The 24,489-nt window shown below is 36.6% G+C and overlaps 1 protein-coding gene across 1 annotated transcript in view; it reads left to right on the top strand.

Moving 5' to 3' along the window:
* The window catches only part of GC (GC vitamin D binding protein), a 38,011-nt gene extending 20,274 nt beyond the window's left edge, over positions 1-17,737 (top strand). The window contains exons 7-13 of the mRNA XM_019720975.3: positions 2,483-2,612; positions 3,927-4,129; positions 4,874-5,003; positions 5,453-5,550; positions 7,532-7,664; positions 13,387-13,441; positions 17,561-17,737. Coding sequence (XP_019576534.3) covers positions 2,483-2,612; positions 3,927-4,129; positions 4,874-5,003; positions 5,453-5,550; positions 7,532-7,664; positions 13,387-13,422 — 730 coding nt within the window. The 3' untranslated portion in view covers positions 13,423-13,441; positions 17,561-17,737. The remainder of the gene's footprint in view (positions 1-2,482; positions 2,613-3,926; positions 4,130-4,873; positions 5,004-5,452; positions 5,551-7,531; positions 7,665-13,386; positions 13,442-17,560) is intronic.
* Positions 17,738-24,489: the final 6,752 nt, after the last annotated feature.

The raw sequence follows: 24,489 nt of genomic DNA, 5'->3' as shown, positions 1-24,489 counted from the left end.
AACTACTTTCAATAGTCCTTTAAAAAATAATCTTCCATCTGAGTAGTTCTAAGACAAAGTGGCATTTTCACTAGACCTTCACTTTAGTTTTACTTTTGCATTAAAATAGTGTAGTTGTCAAGTAGAGCATAGGAATTTATAATATAAAACCACTACATATACATATATATATATATATATATATATATATATCTAGATATATAGAGATATATATATCTAGATAGATAGATAGATAGATAGATAGATAGATAGATAGATAGATAGATAATACTTGCAATAGTGTCCAGGAATTTACCCCAAGGAAATATAGCACTGAGTGTGAAGAAAGATTTAGCTACAAATATTGCTGCTTTTTTTTAAAATATGAAAAAATTAGAGACTTCCTAAGTGTCCCTAGAATACAGCATACTTAAATCAATTATGGTATATCATATGAAAGAATGCCATAGTTTGTTATAATTATATTGTAAAGGAACATTTAATGAAAACTATAAAACATTGACAAAAGAAATTGAAGATACAAAATAAAGAGGAAAAGATTCCATGCTCATGGGTTGGAAGAATTAGTATTGTTGAAGGTCTATACTATCCAAAGCAATCTACAGATTCAATGCAATTCCTATCAATATTCCAATGGCATGTTTTTGCGGAAATAGAAAAAAAGCATCCTAAATTCATATGGAATATCAAGGGACTCCATATTGCCAAAACAATCTTGAAAAAGAAGATCAAATTTAGAGGCCTCATACTTTCTAATTTCAAAACATACTACAAAGTAACAATAATAAAGATGCTGTGATACTGTCATAAAAAGATATACAGACCAAGGGAACAGAACAGAGAGCTCAGAAATAAACCCTTATGTATTTGGTCAAATGATTTTTGACAAGGATGATGAGAATACACAATGGAAAAAGGACAGTCTCTTCAACAAATGGTGCTCCAAAAATTGATATCAACTTGTGAAAGAATAAAGTTGAATCCTTACTTTACACCATGTATTACAATTAACTTAAAATATATTATGTAAATAGATTAAAGACCTAAACATTAGACCTAAAGCTATAAAACTTCCAGAAGAAAACATAAGGGAAAAGTTTCCAGGCATTGGATTTGGCAATGATTTCTTGGAATTAACACCAAAGCATAGGCAACAAAAGCAAAAATACTCAGCCATAAGAAAAGATGAAATGCTGCCATTTGCATCATGCTTAGTGAAATAAATCAGACAGAAAAAGTTGAAAACCATATGATTTTACTCATGTGGCATATAAAACTGAAAACAAGACAAACAGACAAACAAAAACTGAAACACAGACAGCAGTTTAGTCGTTACCAGAGGGTAAGGGGAAAGGGTGGTGGTAGAAAAGGGTAAAGTGGGTCAAATATACCATGATGGAAGGAGAACTGACACTGGGTGGTGAACACACAATGCGACATATAGATGACGTGATACAGAATTGTACACTTGCAACCTATATGATTTATTAACCAATGTTATCCCCATAAATTGAATTAAAAAATAAACTCCTGAAAAGGATTTAAAAAAGCATATTATGCAGCCTTAAAGAAGAAGAAAATCCCATCACATACCAGAACATGAATAAACCTGAGGACCTTATGTGAAGGAAAATACAGTCACAAAAGGACAAATACTGTATGATTCCAGTCATATGGGGTATCCAAAGTAGTAAAAATCATTAAAACAGAAAATAAAAATGTGGTTGCAATGTGGGTGGGGTTGCAAATCAGTGTTTTATGGGTATAGGGTTTCAGTTTTATAGGACAAAAAAGTTCTATTGATGTGTTACAACGACATGAATTTACTTAACATTATTGAACTGTACGCATAAAAATGGTTAAGATGATAAAATATGTTATGTTTTTAACCACAATAAAGAATATTTAATAATATAGAAATGATTCCTGTTATGGTAAGTGAAAGGTAAACATGTCAATAGTTTATTACAGCACAATCCCTTATAAAATACTTAATACATTGTAAACCTTATAAAATACTAAGGGTTTCACACCAAAACATCAACATCTATTAACTCAGTGGTTTAGGGTTGTACATCTCCATTACTTCTTTTATCTTATTTGTACTGTAGTTTCTAAGTGAACTTATAACAACACATATGATGACTGTGACAAGCCCCCAAAACAACACTGGCCTTATGATTAGAGAGACATTAGTACTTTCTTTAGTACCATTTTAGATCTAACATTTTAAAAGTATGCTTCAACTATGTAGATCTGGCCAGGAGAGAAGCTGTATATGAATACAGAAAATTTGAAAAGATTCATTGGGGATGATTAAGTTCTGAGTAGCAGATTCCGCACACAGGATCCATCACATAGCAGATGTGCTCCGTGGAGCTGCTAGAAACTATGATATCATTCTTCCAGACTGTGTGCTCATAATGAAACCGAGAAAACTAAGAATCTGGGTAAGCTAACAAAGTCTTTTTTAACTGTTTAGCCATCTCATAAAATTATCCCAAAAAGCACCGACTGCTAATCTGGAGGATGTTTTGCCACTAGCTGAAGATGTTACTAGAATCCTCTCCAAGTGCTGTGAGTCGACCTCTGAGGACTGCATGGCCAAGGAGGTAAGAGAATTCATCACCATCACCATCATCAAGTGCCATGCACTACGTGGCAGGCACTCTCCTAAGCTGCTTTTTAAATGCATCATTTCAATGATCCTCACATGTATCCTATGAACTATAACTATCTTGTGAACTCCACTTTACAGATGAAGAAACAGATTAGCAAGGGTCAATCATTTTTAAGTCACACAACTAGTAAGTGGCAAAGCTCACACACAAGGACAAGATTATCTGATTCCCAAGGACTCAGTCCACCTGCAGAGCCCAATACAGTATCCAGTAGCTGTGTATGGTTATTTAAGTTAATTATAATGAAACTGAAATAAAATTTAAACTTCGGTTCTTCAGTCACACTAGCCATATTACATGTGCTCAATAGTATTAGTACAGATGCATATAATGTTCATCATCAGCTAGTAAAGTTATATTAGACAAGACTGCAACCATTATACTATTAGAAGCTACTATTGTTTTTATTCTACCTGTTATAATTTGATGTTCATCCCAATTTTTTCCAACATCTGTCACTCTCCAAGTCTGTGGACCTCTTTAGGACTAGATATATGATGATGCCTGGTCTTTTTTCCATTAAGAATGTATGTCTGCATTAATAGGTGTTTTTCTACAACCTGAGTTATAATGGCTAGTAGGACTCTACTGTATATATCTATTGCATGTACTGCATCTATCTGCCATATTTTATTTAACTAGTCCTCTATTATTGGGTTTAGGTTGTTTTGGTTTTTGTATTATAAACCATGTTGTTCTTAATAGCCTTATAACTAAATCTTCCCTTTACCATAATTATTTTCTGAAGATAAATTCTTGAATGTCAAATTGTACGTTTTAGGGCTTTTCATACATATTATCAAATTTCTCTCCAAAAATATTCTACCAATTTGCTTCCTAAGAACATTCACACTGACTTTTATATATACCTCGCCAGGGCTGGTAAACCTATGTAAACCTTCCTTACTTCTTTTTTTTTTTTTTTTTGGATTAAACAACAGAAATTTATTTTCTCACAGTTCTGGAAGCTAGAAGTCCAGGATCAAGGTGCCAGCAGTATTGATTTCTTCTGAAGCCTCTCTCCTTGGCTTGTAGATGGTCATCTTCTCTGTGTCTTCACATGGTCTTCCCTCTGTAACTGTTCAGGTCCAAATTTTTTTCTTAATAAGATTATCAGTCATATTGGATTAGGGCCACCCTAAAGGCCTCATTTTAACTGAATTACCTCTTTAAAGGAACCTTCCTTATTTTTAATTGGACCTACCAAAAAACTAACAATGCACAAAATCACAATTACTTTTGTAGCTGCCTGAACACACAGTAAAAATCTGTGACAACTTATCCACAAAGAATACTAAGTTCAAAGACTGTTGTCAGGAGAAAACACCCATGGACATTTTTATGTGCGCTTATGTCACACCAGCTTCTCAACCACTTGAGCTGCCAGAAGTTGAGCTACCCACAAGTAAAAATGTGTGTGGTAAAGAAAACACGGAAGCCATGGATAAGTAAGTAGAACTGATCAATTTTTTTTCTTGACAATATTGATATTCACTAGCATTAAACAACAAAGAAATTAGATGGGGAAGAGATGCTAAACCTTTATCTGGTTTCAACCAACTAAGAAAAGAATTAAGATAAATAAACCATTGGTTGCATACACTATGAGTAGTATATGCATACCTATGGCATAAAAATATTTCACAAGTAGGTTGAATTAACAGGTCAGAATATAATTTATCAATATCATAGAGCAGAATTTAGACTGTATTGAAACTCTATATTTGAATAAATACTCATTGTTTTTATAAATGCATAGAGAACAATGGGATAAGACAATTGAAGAATTTACACAAATCTATTTGCACGGAAAAGCCATTTAAAGTACCTACTGAATGTGTCTACTTCAAATGCATATGGAACTGTCTTTGGTGTAACAATAATACAATTAACTCCAGATAATATAGTATATAAATGTATATATGGTATATACAGAGCTTTAATTCAGTTTTAACTAGTCACAATAACCTCAAAACAACTATTAATCATTTGGATTTCAATGAGGAAATTATTTTTAATCCTAAACATGTTGATTTGGATTCAGTTTTAGCTAAATCTTTTGTTTTTAATTAAAGATGTAGAAACCAGTTGCCCTGCCTTTGTTATAGATGTCAAATTTCAAACCATGACACATATACACAAATATACCCATGCATGTTAAAATGTATCATCTTCTTTCTCTCTCATGCTAGGTATACATTTGAACTAAGTAGGAGGACTCATGTTCCAGAAGTCTTTCTCAGTAAAATACTTGAGCAAACCTCGAAAAGCCTTCAAGAATGCTGTGACTCTGAAGATTCTACTGCCTGTTTTAATGCTAAGGTACAATTAGCTACATTTCGTCCTCCACCCTGGTCTAAAACAAAGGTTGGCAAAGTGTAACTTATAGGCCACATCTGGACTGGTGCTTGTTTTTGTATGGCCTGTGAGCTAAAATGATCTTATATTTTTAAATGGCTTTTTAAAAAGATTAGCTTTCACATTAAAATCATATGAAATTCAAATATCAATGTTCATACATAAGCCATGCTCACTGTTTATGGCTGCTTTTGTGCCATAATGGCATAGTTGAGTGGTTACAACAGAAACTACAAAAAAAGCCTACAAAAAAGCCTAAAATATTTACTATTTGGCCTTACACAGAAAATGCTTACCAATGTCTAGTGTAGATTTAACACTCATACTGACACGTTACATGCAATTCTGATTTGATGCCTCCTGGAACAGCGTTAAGGCAAATATTTTTTAATGTAATTATTATTTTCTTACAGGTCCCTCAACTGAAGAAGGAGCTATCTGCTTTCATTGACAAGGGACAAGAACTCTGTGCAGATTATTCAGAAAACACATTTACTGAGTACAAGAAAAAGTAAGGGAACCGTTCTAGCCATATCCTCCAGATTTATCAATACTATCCCAATATTGTGATTTGAAAACATAGCTGAAGACTTAAAATATGCTAAGCGAGCAATATAAAAAGAGATTCAATTAAAAGAGTATTAAAAAGTAGTTAGAATCTAATATCTGTGTAAGAAGAAACAGTTTTCTGGGGTGGAGGGGGTTATATATATATATATATATATATATATATATATATATATATATATATATATCAGGTGAGAGCTGAATTAGAACACAGCCACAAAAATATAAATTACAAGAGACTTGTAATTTATAAATTGATTTAAAAAAATTAGTCCCTAGTTTATCAATCTGTAGATGTCAATATACATAATTGAGAAACTATAAAACTGCTGGAAAATGTTTTCTAACTTAATGGCATATTGTCTGAGAAGAGCACCCAAACTTCAATTAAGAGTAGTATTACCCATCAGCAGTAAGCATTCTCTATAAACCTGAAAACAAATGTTAATTAACCATCTACAATGTTGTCAATAGTCATTTTTCTCATTTAAGAGGAGAAAGTATTTCTTTACAAAACGGTCTTAAATAGGCCATAATAAGGAAAGTAGTTGTACTGGGTTCCTGGAAAATGTCTCTGTTGAAAAGACCATGCCATTCTCCATCTCATTAAGTAAATGTCTTAGATCCATGTCATATCATCTTGAACAACACAGGCCTCAAGTAAGAACAAATAGAACTCCACAAAAAGACCTTTCTAAAGAATCCGCAAATCACCTCTTTCAATGACCCCCATGAAGTCAACCTTAGCAAAGTTGTTAAAGAAAATGAAAACTGTGAAAGCCTTAAGTTCAAAATTGTCATTTACAGGTATCAGAAAACTGTCAATACATTACAGAAGTAGTGTAGAAGAATGTTAAATAGATGATGCAAGATTAAGTTCTCTACCAACAGTTTTAAACTCCAGAATTACATGGGGTACTTAAAAGATAATTGATATAATCTCTATTCCAGATGAACATGTACTAGAATTCACATTTAGGGTTGTGAAAGGTTGTGAAATTAGAGAATATTGAGACTATTCGTCTATGTATTTGAAATCCCACCATCCCCTTCCCCCGACCCCTCCCCGTTCCTGTGAGTTCCTTCTGGTTTCACCCATCTCCTCTCCCAGCTGGAACCAACTCATTTCAATAATGCTTTAGGTGCAAACTAGTCCCCCTGACCCTCTTGTCCCTTTCCAGCATCCATCTTGCCAAGCCCAATGCTAGATAAATCTGGATCTCTTCTGCCTCCCATTGCTTTCTACTTGGCTGGCAAATATTCTTGGAGAAAGTCATAAAACCAGGCTGAGTTGTCCACCATGAGGGTAGAGAGTAACTAAGATCATAGACAGTTCAATCTGAGAAAGAATCAAGATAATTTAAATTCTAGCACCACATTGAAAGTGATAATGGAGAGCTGTAAACAGTCGAACCAAAAACAAGAACCAAATGTTCCTAAACTTGAAACGCATTTTCCATCATAGCTAGGTGAGAAGTAGGCAAATTGAGGGGAAATTTGTGAGAGAAATTTGAGACAAAATGTGAGAGAAAAGAAAAATCATTACAGTAGCATGACTTTCTGTAAGGGAAACAGTCTTTAAGGTACTTGAAACAAAACTGGAGAGAACATGAGAAGTCAAGGAAAATATAAGAGGAAGTTATCCAAGTTGATATAATTGAGCAAATCAAAGGGGATAGACTGGAATTCAAATTCAGCAGCAATTTATATGTTTACTTTCATGATCCTAAAAGAAGTATAGATTTCACTTTCTAATCTCAAATTGAGTTACTAAAAATTGTTCCACAGATATATAGAATTTTCTTGAGGGACAAGTATTTCTATTTTCATTTTTTTATTGTAAAATATTTGAAATGGCTATCATTTTCCATTAGAAATGTTTATAAGGTACATCTAATAAAACCTTACAAAAAATGGTCTTTCAGACTAGCAGAACGATTAAGAACAAAATTGCCTGACGCCACAGACACAGAACTGGAAGAGCTGGTTGGCAGGCGCTCAGAGTTTGCCTCCAAGTGCTGTTCCATAAACTCACCTCCCCTCTACTGTGATTCTGAGGTAAGAACAATTGACCCTTCAGTTATCACTGCACAGTATTTGAAAGACTTATGTGCTCAGATTTACTCATTTCTTTCTTTCTTGTTATTGAAATGTCATTACATGGCAGTGTTTTCCTTTTGCTGTTATAACTGTGTTGTCTTTACAATGAAAGAAAAATGAGTTTCCATGTTGTGCTAATTTGAATGCAAACTGAGGTAGTCGCAAAATTTACAAAATTTTAAACTTTTAAGAAAAAAAGTGTACGTGCATACAGACAGCGAAGTATAGTCAGTGTTTTTTAAACGGTAGTTTGTAACCTATTAACAGCTTTTTTAAATGAAAGAAAAAAGATTATAAATATTAGTCCATCTAACATAGAGAAGATAAATATTTCATGAAAGTTGTATTTTATATATGTATGTGCATATGTATGTACATAGGTATTAGTGGATAGATTGATAAAGAAATACTTTTAGAAAAATGGATACCATACTTTCTAGCTTAATTATAAAAGTAATTTAGCTTTAATGTAATATAAGAAAAAAAATGCAGCTTAATTAGTAGAGGTCACACAAATGTTGCTTCACCATGAGTGATTTTCTAGAAGTTAAAAAAAAATGTTAATATTAAAATGTTAGAGTCATTTTCAATTGTACTTTTTTCTTTTAAATACTATCAATTGGCTTCCAACTGTGAAATTATCTTTTCTAATTTCCTTCCCTGCTCCTCCTAATTTGTTAGTTCTTCAGTTTATCTTTCTTTAAATATGACCCCCCTGCCCTTGTAGGCCCTGGCTCCCTCACATTTCTGTCTCCCTCCTCTCCTCTTCCTTTTCCCCTCTCTGTATTTCCCTCTGTCTCTTAAATGTAGTTGCATAGTTGCCAGATCATTTATATTTTTTTACCTTGTGCAGTTCCAGGCAGACCTTTTATTTTCTCTGGTAATAGGCGGATTAGTGTATCCCTTTCACCACATCTGAGCTGTTAGTTTTCTCCTAAAAACCATAGTGTGAGGCTGGTTCTTGGTGTTCTATCTTTATGTCGACTGAAGGTATGAAGGAGAGGAGGAGAGCCCAGCTTCACATGTGTGGATCCATCGTGAGTAGACCTGATATGTGCTTTCTCTAACATTTTGTTACATGTCTTATACTAGGATTTCCTCCTCCCAGTCAGTGTCTATCCTAAATACCATGGGGAGATGTTTGGTTGGCCCTTTTCAGATACATTCATCCCATTTGTTCACATCCTCCATTTGACCGGTTACTCTCCAGCAGTCAATTCAATTATCTAGAAGAGACAAAGGATAACACTCGGTTTCACCGTACTGCTAACTTGGAGATATTAGTGGCAATTCCAAGAATCCTGTTGTCTGATCCATTCCATTTCTGGAATACAGAGGAAGGTTAAGACCAACTCTGTCATATCAAAATATTTTCTTCCTTTGCTTACCTCTTTCTGAAGTTCATGATATTAAGTTGGTGGCTGAGATGTTTTGACGACTGGATATCATTATTACGTTATGTGTTAGTGAAAAAGAAGTAGCATTTATGATACATTTTGACCCATAATTTTTTGTCCATAAAATAAACTATAAATGTAAAAGTCAATGCCACTTAGGCTAATGATTTAATGCCAAATAAAAGTCCTTTACTATAAATCAAAGAATGTTTTTCCTTCAAAGATTCCAACGAATTTTTATTAATTTATTAAACCATAAAAGCAACAAAGCCGGGTTTCATTTTATTGTTCTATTATTTTTCTATTTCTATTATTATTCTATAGAAGCACATTGAAAATATCTAAGAACCTAATAAAAAAAATCACAAAAGTTTAAATGTGGGAAGACAATAAAAATCACCTAGTGTAATTTTTCACTCAGTCAATTCCTTCCAGAGATCATTCAGCCTCTATTTAAATACCTATAGTCAATTTATTTTCTCCTAGAAGTAGCCTATTTCAGAAGTGCCAGTAGCTGCACTTCTGAGAATATTTTTCTACAATTTAAGCCATGATATTCGCGCCTCATAATATCTGCTGAGTCTAGTCTGGCTTTCTCTATCAACTAGAAAATATCCATTCTCTGTTCTCGATAAACTTGAAGTGACTTTTTAAAAATTAGGCTGTGTAAAGGATTTTTGAAAGCCTTGAGCTATGCATAGCGATTCTGTTAATGTTTAAGTGAAGTTTTGCTTGTTTTTTACTGGATAGTGCCAACAAAGCCTTAATTAGTTTGACAAATTGAGCTACAGCATCTTGTTCATTTTTCTTTATACCTTTCGAGATTCTGATTTCTCTTCCAATTTCTACATTTACACTCTAGTCCCAAACCTAACTGCTAAGCTTGTTTGTAACAATTTGTAAAGTCAGAATTCCAGATGAAATGAGTGCAGTAGAATAAACGCCTATTCTTTAAATTCTGCTAAGAAATGTATAATGTTTATCTTTGATTAAAATTCAAACTAAGTAACATTTTAAACAAACAAACAAACAAACAAAAATGAAAGAGCTGGAATGTTGGGATATTTTGGTCATTATCAACAGTAAAACATTTAGCATTGTACAATTAAATTTAGCCGTTCCTTCCTTTACTACCAATTTGCTTTTCATAATACAACAGCTGAATTTAGATTGCCTTGCTCCAGAAAAGTAAAGTCATCTTACCTAGTTTGCTACCAGCAGAATTTACTCTGATGGTCTAATTCAGTCATTTTTAAAAAGGAAAGAATTCTAAATATTGTTTTGCATTCTGTTAAAATATCACTTTTATAATCCTTCCCCAGTCCTTTTATCTCTTATCTATACATTTCCTTTTTTGACATCATACCAGACAAATTGAGCTTTATTCACAAAATGCATGCTTCCTTTCTTCAAGCATCTTGCTTTTCATTTCCTTGAGTTGTCTTTCAGTATATTTTTCATTATAACATATTGCCATTTAAAAACTGTTTTCTTCAACTACAATGATGAGAAGGCAGGTTTGTAACTTTCTATTTTCTTGCTTTAAACCCATTAATTTTATTGCAGTGCTGCTGCCAAGAAGCCAATCTTTCAGTAATTGCTAAAGAAGAGTAAGATGAATGAAGTTTTTGAGATACTTGTAGACATTTGATTATTTACACCATTCAGAGATTAGACCTTCTGGTGTTTCTATTAGCCTTTTTGATTGTCTTTCTACATTGATCTGATAGCTAGGTAGATGAGCTCACCTCTGCTTTCTGACTTCATGTCAGGGCAAATCTGTTAGAGCAGCATTCACTTTAATTCTCAATGCATAGTTTATTTATCCCATTTACCCTATAATATTTGGATTATAATTCTTATTAAATCTCCTTCTCCTATATTTGCTTGAAAATGTTTTCCTTAAAAGTAATGCCCATCTACTACATTCCCTCCAAGTCATTTATATCCAGGGATCCATCTCTACCTGCCATTCTAAATATACTTGGCATAGTCACTGGAAGAGTGGCAAAAGGGCTTCTGAATTATATTCATGTTTCATTATATGGTACTCTACTCTTACCCTCACCCTGATCTTGAAATGACTAGGAAATAGAACAACCAGTATAATTTTTTTGTTTGTTTCATCATGGCACTCTCAGAATTGGTTCATTTTATTAGGCCATTGAGGTCCATTGACTGCAGAAGAACTTAGTTGCAAAATTAGACTTGATTTTTTTTTCTCTCCACCATCATTCAGGTAGGGCATCCCTACCTCTTCTGAGAACTCATTACTACGCTTCCTCTAAGATGTCCCAAAAGAGTGCTAGTGGGTATCAACTATGATTTTCAAAGTATTCAGAAAGCCATTATTATATGCTGGAATTGATTATTAAAATCTTGAAAACATAGAGACAAACGCAAATAGCCAAGTGGAAGATGGGCAGAGAGGAGAAAGGGGACCCGCCTCTTTCCTACGTTCCCACCACCTTCCCTTTCTTCCTCTCTTGTATTTCAGGAAAAGCTAGCATATCCACTATAGTTTGTTATCTCTCTCAGTATATCTAGATTTTATGATTCTCAGTGTCATAGCTAGCATTTATGAAGCCAATACTATTTGTTACGTAGAATTTTAATAGCCTTATATGTACATTCTTATAGAATAATCTAAAATAATTCTGGATGTTAGGTACCATTTTAATTCTCAATTTGCAGGTGAGTTGAATGAGATATACTGAGGTTACATGATGTTAGGAAAATCATAAGGTTATTCCATACAAGTCTGTTACTCTCCACGTCATTGTCAGACTTCAGCCCTAATTTAATGACAAAAGCAAAATATTGATATCAAAAAACTATTGACTTGCTTGAAAGTCCAAAATTGTTAAAATAGCAAAATGACACCAGGTCAGTATAATCACTAAATCCCATTATCATATCTACTTTTTATCCTTCTATGATTCTTCACTTCTCATTCTGTTTCATATTGTCCTCTTCTCCTACCCATCTCTTAAATTTCTATGTTTTCCAGAGCTTTTTCCATGCTCTTCTTCACTTTCATAAAATTACATTTTCCCTGAGTTTCTCATCCATGGACGTGCCTTTAATCTCCAAATCACTACCTTCAGCCAGGATCTCTCTCTTCAGCACCAAACTTTTTATCCAAATATTAAGGGCTCTTGTCCCACAAGGAATTCAAACTCAACATGCCCCAAATCTCCCCCTTAAAATCTCCTCTGGTATTTCCTAAATTTATGACAGTTACTACCATTCACTCATTGTCCAAGATAAAAACAGTGATCCTTAATTTCTCTTTTCCATATATACCAATCAAATTACAAATCCTATCAATTCTAACTCCTCAGTGTGCCTCACTCTCCCTCTACCTTCTTCTACATTATCAGTACTTAAATGTGGCAATCTTTTACGCAGATTACAACCTCCCAATTGGTCTCTCATCGCCAGTCCTTTCCCAGTGCCTCACACCCAATCCCATCTCTATAGTGATGTCAAAATAACCTTTGTAAAACACAAAATGGTTAATACATTCCTCTAATGTTATTCATTGCTTCTAAATTAAAGTCCTCTTTTATTATTATTGAAAGGAAGGAAGGAAGGAAGGAAGGAAGGAAGGAAGGAAGGAAGGAAGGAAGGAAGGAAGAAAGAAAGAAAGAAAGAAAGAAAGAAAGAAAGAAAGAAAGAAAGAAAGAAAGAAAGAAAGAAAGAAAGAAAGAAAGAAAGAAAGAAAGAAAGAGAGAGAGAGAGTTTGGACCCTTACTGTACTCTCCAGCCTGGTCTTTCATTGCTTCTGGTTCCTCTGTCTTTGGTTCTCCTGAACTACTTGCAGTTTTCCCAAGTACATTAAACTTGCTCTCACCTTAAGGCTTTTGCACATGATGACTCACCCTGGATTGCCCTATCTAGGTGCTATAACCTGGTTTTATCTTTCTTCAAGCTTCAGGATTCAATTCAGAGATCACCCCTGGCAATCCTTCCCGGACCCTCAAGCTCTTCTGTTGCTCTTTAATATTCTGGGCACACCCAACAATTAGCACTTATTAATTCTATTGTCATGTTTTTCTTGTCTATTTTCCCTAGAATACTGTAAACTCTTTAAGGGCAGGGACAGTATAAAACTAAATAAATGTGAAGGATAGCCAAAAAAAAGTTCAATATAAAACTGCCTTTTGACAAGAATCCTTTCCTGTAATCAAGGTTAAATTTTATATACCTTCTTCATGACCTGGTAGTTTACAAATAAAATAGTTCATTAATGATAATATAATATTCTTTTTTCATTTCAGATTGATGCTGAAATGAAAACTACCCTGCAGTCTTGATGCATGTGTATTGTGTTAGGTAAGTATTGTTTTTCCAAAGGCAGCAAAGAATCCACCTTTGTGCAAAATCACTTTAAAAATCACAGAATAAAAAGAAGACTTTTAAATTATTTATTTTAACTGTTATCTATTCAAACTCATTTTACAGATGAGAATATTAAGCATCTAGAAAAGTTAAGGAGCTTACACAGGACGGTATATACAGCCAACTACTGACACATTTAGGACTAGAATCTGGGTCCCCAGCCTGGTACTACACCCATCATAACATTACATCTAAGATAATGGCAGCATGAAATCATTGCAGAGATTTTGATGCATTCAATAGAAAAAAAATGTGAGTTCAAAGATGGAGTCTATCGAGTTTTAAAGGCAACAAAGTAGTGTTTCAGGATGAAAGAGGTGTTCTTCAAATTAAAGCAATACTGTTGAAATACTGTTTCCCTGAAAATAAGACTTACCCCGAAAATAAGCCTCAGCCAGACAGATGCATTTAGTACGCTATGACAATGTTCCAGAAGAAGATGACATGACTGTATTTAAATAAATGTAGATTGTTGTATGTAAAAAAATAAGACATCCCCTGAAATAAAGCCCTAATGGAGCAAAAATTAGTATAAGACCCAGTCTTATTTTGGGGGAAACATGGTATTATCACTTGCTTCTTTCAGATATTACATTTTCACCCATTTTAAAATGCCTCAAGATATTAAGAGCATAAAATAGTTTAGACAGAATTCCATATCTTAAACTGAAGATGACCTCAACTCTGTACATTTCGACAAAAATATTTTCTCTCCAAATTTGTCTTTATTTTAAAGATATTACTTCTGAGATTAAAAAATGGTAAAAACAATGATTTGGGTTTATCTCAGATATTAATTGAGCCAAGGCTTTTCAATGATATAAAAATATTATTTTGCTAATTTACTAACAACTTTCCCCCAAATGACGTGGAAGCAAAAGCCATTAACTAACGAAATTAAATTACTCGATCATATTCAGGTTTTCAACGATCGACTATTTGAATCCTATGAAACAGTAAAACAGAAAATGAGCACTCTGAGAGGCAGTCTGATGGGGCTGATCAAGGAAACTCATTCTGGGAATTACCCAATCTGGATTAGAATCCCTACTCCAACTATCTGTCTTTGTGAACTTGAGCAAGTTACTTATATTCCCTACAGCTGTGGGGGGCGGGGGGGAGTTTTGTAAAAAGAAAATTACAATGTCCACTTCTCAGCACGGTTTTAATGGTCAAGTGAAATGATGATGCCTATAAACTACCTAGAAAATAATAGTCATCCTAGCAAAGGTGTTCCTGCTGCAGCTGCTTCTATTACCGCTGCTCATAAAATGCATCAAGTGTCCTGCCTATATATGCCTGTGCTTCGTCATATAGATATAGTCTAAAGGGGAAGTAAATTCTCTGGATAGTTTCTGGGGAAAAGAATTGAAATTTGAGTTATTTTCAATGTAAATTTTCAGAGTTAAAATAGCATCTGGTCTCTGTTATTGATAAACTATTCCCCTTCCCTTATTTAAAATAATCCAGTCTCCCTTTACCTCAATCTATATGTAATCTCTCTAGAGTTAAACATTTCAGTACACAACAGTTAGCGCATGTCCCACCCTTTAAGATATCTCAAGTTTTAATAGGAATCAGGGTTGTATTGTCACCCCAATAAACTTTAATTTTAAAAAAAGCATCAGGGTTGTTTGGGAGCTATATGATAATTTCACTTTTGGATTTGTTGTCACTGGACTATGTTATTGTTTAGGCGCTCAGAGTGTACTTTCTTGGTGTTTCACGTATATTCGTTCAGGCTAAGGGGAGGCAACACTATTTGATGGATTTCAAGAGGTTTTTTAACCTAACAACTTTCAGAAATACTTTTAATGCTAAGTCAATAGGTAAACTCCATTTTTTTAGTGACAGATTGATGATTGTACTATACTGATTCTCCTGGCTCACAGTCATTATTTTCATCTTCTATAGAAATGTTTTATCATTTATCCTGTGTTACTTAATACTTTTCTATGGTCTTTAATTAATCTTGCAATTTTTGCATGTCCCAGTTGTATGTCTACCCAAGTGCATTTTGGTCAACTGGAAGGAAGTCCTAAAATAACTCACATATTTCTTCCATAGATTTCAACAATATGCATTGAGTCTTGAGGTCAATTTTATCCACTGCCTTTTTATTATAATGACAATCTGTAGTGATAAAGGGCTACCTACACTCGTATATTAGGAGTATTTATCTGGTTTTGAAAGAGCTGATTATACCTTGCTCACAAGGTTGTAGGACTGGGGCACCTGATATCCAGAAAATGATGCCACAACCCTATTAGGTTTCCTGTACACAACCAGAAGCTTGTGGTTCTTGGGCTCCAGGGAGAATTTCGTAGCTCTATAGGACAAGCCTCGATTCATTCAAATATCAGCAGCATTACCCCAAAACAACAGTCTTGAGCTGCTCTGGACCCAGGACTTGACTTAATCATTCCACACTAAGTGGTGAGCAGCTTTTCCCCCAGATAGACCAGACTTTTTATCATATTTTAAATTGCTTTGGAATATATCCATTTTCTTCTATGATTTTTCTCTTACTGTAATAGGTAAACTCTTCAGTGGGATATGTTTAGTATGAAACACTTCCTAAACCATTAAACCAATTTTGGTTGGCTATGTATTTCTTTCCAGTGAAAACCTACCCCTCTTTAAAGATTTGAACAGCTTAGAGAAGATGAAGCCTTTGCCTCAGGTGTTCTCAGGCTTAGGTACATCTACAGTTCATGTCTTCCAGTCAACAGCTTGATGCTATTTCATTCTTAACTAAAGTCTTATTACTATAAATCTGAGTTGTCATCCTGGCAGTTATTGGTCCCTGTCGTGCAGGGCGGCCTGCGGGGTCTCTGCTCCCGCTCCCCATACAAGAACGCAGGATATGGTGAGGCCAAAAAGGAACACCCATGGAGCCATAGGTAGGGGAGTCATACCACTACGGTCTCACTGGAGGCTGGGTTCACTGGACGTGCGACCTGCTGTCCCTTTTGTCTGCAACCCACCGACGACTCTCTTTCACTCTCCTCCATAGCCGCAGCAGTTATATTAGCGGTTAATTGGCTAACTGGCTACAGCTGACGGCCAATCAGCCACAGCTGACGGCCATCTACTACCCGAGCCAGCACTCCTCCACGTGAGGCCGAGAGCCTGTAAACTACTTTCTGGGGCTCTGCCCCCACAGTCCCCTTGATCAAGTCTTTTATTCAAGCCCCCAAATTGATTGTGGCCATATTTGCAGGCCCACTGGAGAAGGAATTACTGTGTCTTAATTAGTCCCACAAAACCAGTTATATTTTTTCGCTTCAGCTTTATAAACAATTAATGTACCCTGGGTTGCCAACAAATAAAAGGAGTTGGCTCACACTGTAGAATCAAGTTGGATGGAAAATACTTTAAATACCAGAATCACACTCAGCACAGCCAGGTGCTTACACTGTAAGAGAAACATCAGTGGGGGAAGCACGGATGTGTCTCTTATCTTATTCTTACTCCGAGACATAAACTCATCGAGAACAATGAAAGGTAGAATTTCTTTCACTGTGCCCATAGACTCATGATACAACTCTGCTGTACTGTCTTGGAAAAGAGCCTGGGGGGAATCAAAGAGGAGACATATTTGCCTCATTATAAAGTAGAAGGTGATTTAATAAAAACTCACACTCAGTGTTTTAGTAAAATACAACTACTGAACTATTTTCTCGATTCCATGACAGGAAGTGACGGGGGAGACTCAGGTGTCATTGGTTCTTGTTTTTTTCTTCTTTTTTTTTTTTTTTGCCCTGGCAGTGAGTATTCAGTCTCCTAAAGCAGAATGTTACATACATCATTAATTAAAAGAAAAAACAAGAATATGATGTACCTTGGTATAGCACCCGTGATGCTTTATATGCAGGTCTTGGGAATTTTTTATTCCGGACCCGCCTTGTGGGCCATCGTGGGTATATGGGTCAGATTAGATCGGTTTGTCTTTAAACATAAAAATAACTTGACCTTATATGCATCTGTTGAGCAGTATTATGATTGTTGCCCATTAGCTCTGCTTTTCTAACATTTCCATTATTCTCGTAGACCTAGAGCTGGAACCACCCTGGGAATGACATCTGATTGCCAAACCTAGGCAAAACCAGAGCTCCTGGGGAAACATCTAAGATACTCCCTGCTTTTTATCAACTACAATATCTTCATACAGTGATAAGTGTGATGATTTGCTATCAAAATAAATTGAAATACAATGCAAACCAGAAATGTGTCTGAGGATGATGTTAAAAAGTCTTCACTCTATTCCTGCAATTTTCACAAAGATACTACAGTAGGTAGCCTCAACCTCACGAGCCTGTTTTCCAGATCTCTGCTGTGTCTCTCTAAAAGATTCACAACTTTAAGCATCCACTTTACAATTCCCAACACATTGAGCTCTACTCCTGGATTGCTTCTCTTGCTTAAGTATTAGCAAGGAAAAATTAACCAGACTTGCACCATAAATAGCCTAAGATCGCTCACTTCTTAAAAATAAAACAACAAAAAAAACAACTAAGGTGATGTCCTCTTGTTGGATTGATCCCTTTATTATTATTATGTAATGTCCTTCTTTGTCTTATTATAATCTTCATTTTAGAGTCTATCTTGTCCGATATAAGCATTGCTACCCCACCTTTTTTCTTGTTTTCCTTGTGCGTGAAATATTAGGTGATGCAAAAGTAATTGCGGTTTAAAAGGTTAAAAATAATTGCAAAAATCGCAATTACTTTTGCACCAATCTAATACATTTTTCCATCCCTTTTCTTTCAGTCTATGAGTCTTTCAGTAGGAAGTGGGTCTCTTGTAGACAGCATATGCATGGGTCTTGTTTTCTTATCCTCTCAGCTACCCTATGTCTTTTGATTGGAACACTTAATCCATTTACATTTAAAGTGATTATTAATAGGTATGTAGTTATTGCCATTTTATTATTAATATTTTTTATCTTCATTTGTTTTCTTTCTTCTGCTTTCAATATTTCTTGTAATACTGGGTTGAAGATAATGAATTCCTTTAGCTCTTTCTTGTCTGGGATGCTCTTTGTCTCTTTCATTTTAAACGACAGCCCTGTTCGGAAGAGTAGTCTTGGTTATAGGCCCTTGTTTTTCATCACTTTGAATATTTCCTGCCACTCCCTTCTGGCCTACAGTTTCTGTTGAGAAATCAGCTGACAATTGTACGGGAGCTGCCTTGTAAGTAAATAGTTGTCTTTCTCTTGCTACTTTTAGGATTCTCTTTGTCTTCAACCCTTGCCATTTTAATTATGATGTGTCATGGTGTGGGCCTGTTAGGGTTTGTCTTGTTTGGGATTCTCTGTGCTTCCTGGGCTTGTATATCTATTTCTTTCCCCAGGTTAGAGAAGTTTTGAGTCATTATTTCTTCAAATAGGTTCTCAATCCCTTGCTCCCTCTCTTCTCCTTCTGGTACTTTTATGATGTGAATGTTGTTATGCTTGATATTGTCCCACAGGTCCCTTAAACTATCTTCACTGTTCCCTGTTATTGTTTTTTTTCTTTTTATTGTTCCAATTGGGTGTTTTCTACTACCTTGTTTTCTAAATCACTGACTCAAGCCTCTGCTTCATCTAATCTTCTATTTATTCCTTCTAGTGTATTCTTCATTTCAGTTACTGTATTTTTTTATTTGTGACTGGTTCTTTTTTATGGTTTCTGTGTCCTTCTTTATTTTTTTGTTGTAATTCTCACTAAATTTCTTAAGCATTCTTATAATCATTGTTTTAAATCCTGTCTATGGTAGGTTAGTTGCCTCTATTTCAGTTAGTTCTATTTCTGGAGTTCTCTCCTGTTCCTTTATTTGGGACATGTTTCTTTATTTCCCCATCTGGCTGCCACTCAATGTTTGCTTCTATGTATTAGGTATATCTCCTATGTCTCTCAATCTTTGCTGGGTGGCCTCTGTATGTAGTATGTGTTCTGTGTGGTCCAAGGGTGCAATCTCCTTGATCTCCTGTGCATGTGTTCCAGGAGTGTCCCTTGAGTGTGTTGTTTATGTTCTCCTGTTTCAGTTGAGCCTTGATTGCTTTTGGCACATGAGTGGGTAGGATTGACTCCCAAGCTGACTGACTATGAGGATTGGCTATGCCCACAGTGTATGAGCTGCTGTGTGGGGGCAGAGGAAGATTTGCCCCCATGGGCTCTTGTGCCTGTTATAAGCTCCCCCCCCCCATTCAGTGTGACATTTGTGATGCTAGTCAGGTAGTGTTCTGGTGTGGTCTGAAGCTAGCCTCTGGGTGTGCTGTTTCTGGTGTCTCTTAGGAGGGGCTCCTATGCAGACCAATTTCAGCCTTGCATGTTACCAGCCTGCAGCTAAATGGTCGGTCCCACAAAGCTATATATGGTTTGCTGCTGCCTGTGCTGGACCTGAAGGCATGTGGGGGTGGTCTTGCTGGGAACCGAGGCTGGCTGCCACCAGTAGTGGGCCCGAGACAGCTTGGCAAAAGGCCTAGGGCCCCCAGGCCTATTGCCACCTACAGGCCGCCTATAAGGCCCAGTGAAAGAAAGAGCCTCCTTAGGTGTACAGGCCGGGCTGGGTGATCTGGTGTTGAGAGTGCCCACAGCAATGCAGCACTCCTGAGTGAGGTAGAATCCCAGAGAGTCAAGAGATGTGGCCAGTAGTTTTCACAAAATTAATGCAGATTCAGTTCTTACTCCAGTACCCGGACTGTGACCACTTTGCACAGCGCCCCGAGAACACCCCAGCCTCAGGTGGTGCCAGGCAGTGCCTGGCCTGGATCACTTGGCGAAAACACTCTTAGAACACCACAGCCAGCCACTGTTTTCTTCAGGCTTGCAAATCCCCAAGAACCACCCAAGAATGGCTGCAGTGCAGGTTTCGGGTAACTGTCCACCACCAAAATCTCCCTGAGGTGCCATGGGTCCTCTGCTTCTGCAAGAGGTCTCCTCAGCTTGTGTGGCAGGATCCACCACCCAGGCACCCAGAGTGCCCCTGGCAATGCAGCTCTAGGTGGGTGAGCAGCATTCCAGGGAGCTACGGTGTGTAGTTGGTGGTTTCTACAAAGTCAATGCAGTCTCGACTCTTGCACCCGTGCTGGGCCTACAACCACCCCGCGAAAATGCCCAGAGAACATCATGACCAGCCATCACCTATCTCAGGCCTTCAGGTTCCTGACAGCTGCCTAAGAGACACTGAAGCACAGGTCTTGGGTCACCACCCATGAGCACTAGTTTTCTGGGCCACTGCAGACCATCTGCCATCTGCAAAAAGGCTTCTTCAGCCTGTGGGGTGAGGCCAGCAGCTCAGTAGTCAAGAGTATCCTGGGTGATGTAGCACTGGCTGTGTGGGGCAGGGAACAAGGGCATCACCAAGGTGGTGCACACATGCAGATTCCACCACACCAGTGTGGTCCCAGACTTGGCCCTTTGAGGGAGGGCTTAACACTGAAAAGATGGCGCCTTCTTGTAGGCCACGTGTGTCAGACTCCACATGGGGGCAACAATGACTCTTGTCCCTCCAGCTCCTGCCCCAAAGACACACAACTCAGTCTTTCCCTGCACATCTCTGGGCATCCTCAGCTGCTGCCCCAACACCAGAGACCAGGTGAGTGCCTGCAAGCAAGCAAGTCCATATGCTAGCTCTACATGAAGGCAACTGGGTTTCCAGTCACCCTCTGGCTCACCAGGAAGGGCAGATAGAGTCCTCACTGATTTTCGCTGCCAGATACCATGGGAACTTCTCTTCCCAGCACAGGAACCCTGGGCTAGGGAGCCCGGTGTGGGTCTGGGGCTCCTCCCTCTTCACAGGGGACCTCTACCACTGAGCTGTCCCTCCCAGCATTCAACCACCATCATGGGCTTGGAGTCAGCCCACTTCATGTCTGTCCCCTCCTACAAATCTCAGTGTGGCCTCTTCTTTATATCCTTACTTACAGGTGTTCTGTTCAGATGATTCTTGAGGTTGATTGTTCTATAATTTATTTGTAATTTTGGTGTGATCCTGGGAGGGAGTAGGCATAGTGTTTACCTAATCCTCCATCTTGGACCCAATCCTAGATTTTTAAAGTTCTTTTTCACTTCCAAAATTACCTTGCTGAAACTTCAAAACCAACTTTGAGAAATAGATACCATTGATAAAAAGATGAGGAGAATAAGGCAAATGAAGGTAATATAGTAAAGAAAAGAAACAAATTCCAGAGACTTAGCTTTCAATTTCAGAAAGACATGCAAGGTTAATCAGCATACTTGAAGAACATGTTACCGGATCAAATTGGTTTTGGGAACAAACATAGTATATGTGACTTGAAGAGTCACGATTTATTGTATATAATTTAGTATACCCAAATTTAACCACTGACCCCTTTCCTTTGGATATCACCCAGAATTATTGCTCTGTGAAATGAATTTTTTAAAATTCTGCTGTTCTTATTTGAGAAGTTATATTTACAAGTTATTTATTAACTTCTACAAACTGGTCCATTTTGGTCAAGTATTTTTATTCCTGACCAGGTAGAACCGGGTTTTTTTGTCACAAAGTATTCAATAAATATTACATGATTGGTTGAAGTAGTGTTTTCATGGTTCTCTTGGTTATATTTTCCAGCAAACCTTTCACCTTTTTTTTTTTCTTCAGTGTCACATTTAATTGTCAGAGTATTTAAAACGAGACTAAACCCTCATGGAGACATTTCTGTATTCTGATTATTGCATTAGAAAGACTCAATGGCATTTTCATATATCCTCTCTCTTTTTTTTTTAATTTTATTAGTTTCAGGTGCACAAGACAAAGCAATACTTAGACGTTTATCATTTATATCCCGCACACTGTGTGAACCCCCCTGCCCCCATCTACTACCCCTCTGACATCGCACATTCACCTTTTTTTATATTAAGATTCACTGACCCAACTATTTCATCATTTTACTACAAAAGTTTTAATTTTCTGCTTTATATGCATAATTATGCCAGCACATTTGTTCAATTTTCTACAAAGTAGAGATCTTTTGAAAAAATATTGCCAAAATTTATGCTTACTCGCTGTTTCCCAACATTAAAGAAATGCTTTTGAATTTCCATTTCCTATTAGCCATAGCTGATGTGACTGGTTAATATCCATTATATAAGTAGTCCTCAAGTTTTTATACCTTACATATCACCTTTATTCAAAAACCTGGATCCTCGCCATGATAGAAACAAACAAAACTCTATTTTGTTTCTAAGAATGACATTTACAAACTGTATCAGTCAGGGTTCTCCAAGAAAATAGAAGTAGTAAGTAAAGAAACGGGAAATTTTATTTTAAGGAATTGGCTTACCCAACTGTGGAGCTGGCAAGTCTGACCTCTGCAAGGCAGGCCGACAGTCTGGAAACTCATGCAGGGTTTCTATGCCACAATGTGAGGTAGAATTCTCGCGAAACCTCACTTTTCCTTTTAAGACCTTCCACTGATTGGATGAGGCCCATGTACGTCATGAAGGGAAATCTTCACTTAAAGTCAGCTGGTGGTAGATGTCAATCACATCTACAAAATACCTTTAGAACAACGTCTACACTAATGTTTGACTAAACAAGTGGGTACCATAGCCTAGCCAAGTTGACACATAAAATTTAACAATCACACAAACCTTCTGTTACTTCTATAATCCCCCACGAGGTTTAAAGTCTTTCAAATTGCAGTACTAACTTCCTGTGATGCTTCTGGCTTCCTAAGTCATCGCACAGGTGACTTTTAAATCATCACCTGAGAATTATCCCCTGAAGTGGTCTACACAGGATTAGTGTATTAATCAATACTTCACCTAGAAATCCTTGAAAAGCAAAGCTTCCTTTTGTGCAGATTTAAATTTAAAAACATAACAAGGGAACAGCGTTTCCATTTTGTCATTTAATTCAACAGCAATATGCTCTAATAAAGCAGGGATTTAATCAACCTGATAGTTTACCCAATTTCAATTTGGATATAAATAGTTGAAAATAAACAAGAAGGCTTAGAAGGTTGTGTTTTTATGCTTCTGATCTCCCTTTTGTGCACTTCTCCCCACCATGTAAGTCTCAACCCCACACTACCTACAGACCAGTGATTCTCAACCCTTATGGCACGTTAGAATTATCTGAGAAATTTTGAAGGAAAAAAATAAAACAAACACAGAACAGGGCCCAGGACCCTTTCTCAGAGATTTGGATTTAATCAGTCTTGTCCTGAGTGAAAACTGCTGTGAAATAAAGCCCCTGGCACCCTCACCCAAGTTGAAAAAGAAACGCATCTAAGATAAACCAGTTAAGCAGTTGTTGGCTAAGTGACTGATCATATCATGCAAGGGTAAATTTCTAATACAGCTTTATCTCAATCCACCATTGCATTATGAGAATTGCATCATTATAGGATAAATTTTTTGTCTCCCAATAAAGAAAATCCAGTCATAAATAATAAAATCAAAAGATGGCCTTTCTCAGAGGCTACTTCATCTTTGTCCATTTCTTCCAGGCTCCGAAATATTCTTTTCCCCATCAGGCCAAGAAAGTATCCAATTGTTCCTTCCACCACAACCACCACCACTAGGCTCCTACTTTCATAACTTATGCTTTTTGGAAAATTAACTAGTTTGCAGTTAATGATAGTACCTACTTACCATCCATAGATCAGGGGTTTGGGATTCCTATATTGAGTCTACCCCAGTAAGAAAGTTTCTAACAATAAACTAAGTGTCTGTATACTCACTCTTCAATATCAGAAGTATGGCTCTTTGTATTCCTTGTATGCTGCACCAGATGATTGGATAAAGATGTGGTATATATACACAATGAAATACTACTCTGCCATAAGAAAAGATGAAATAGTGCCATTTGCGACAACATGGATGGATCTTGCGGTCATTATGCTTAGTGAAATAAGTCAGACAGAAAAAGTCGAGAACCATATGACTTCACTCATATGTGGGATATAAAACTGAAAGTAGCAAAGAAACAAGACAAACAAAGACAGAAAATAATTTAGTGGTTACCAG

Source organism: Rhinolophus sinicus, chromosome 1 (assembly GCF_057876585.1).
Source record: "Rhinolophus sinicus isolate RSI-liver-muscle chromosome 1, RSI-T2T, whole genome shotgun sequence".
NCBI lineage: Eukaryota > Metazoa > Chordata > Mammalia > Chiroptera > Rhinolophidae > Rhinolophus > Rhinolophus sinicus.
Note: the sequence above shows the minus strand (reverse complement) of the source record. Positions and strands in the feature narration are given on the sequence as shown.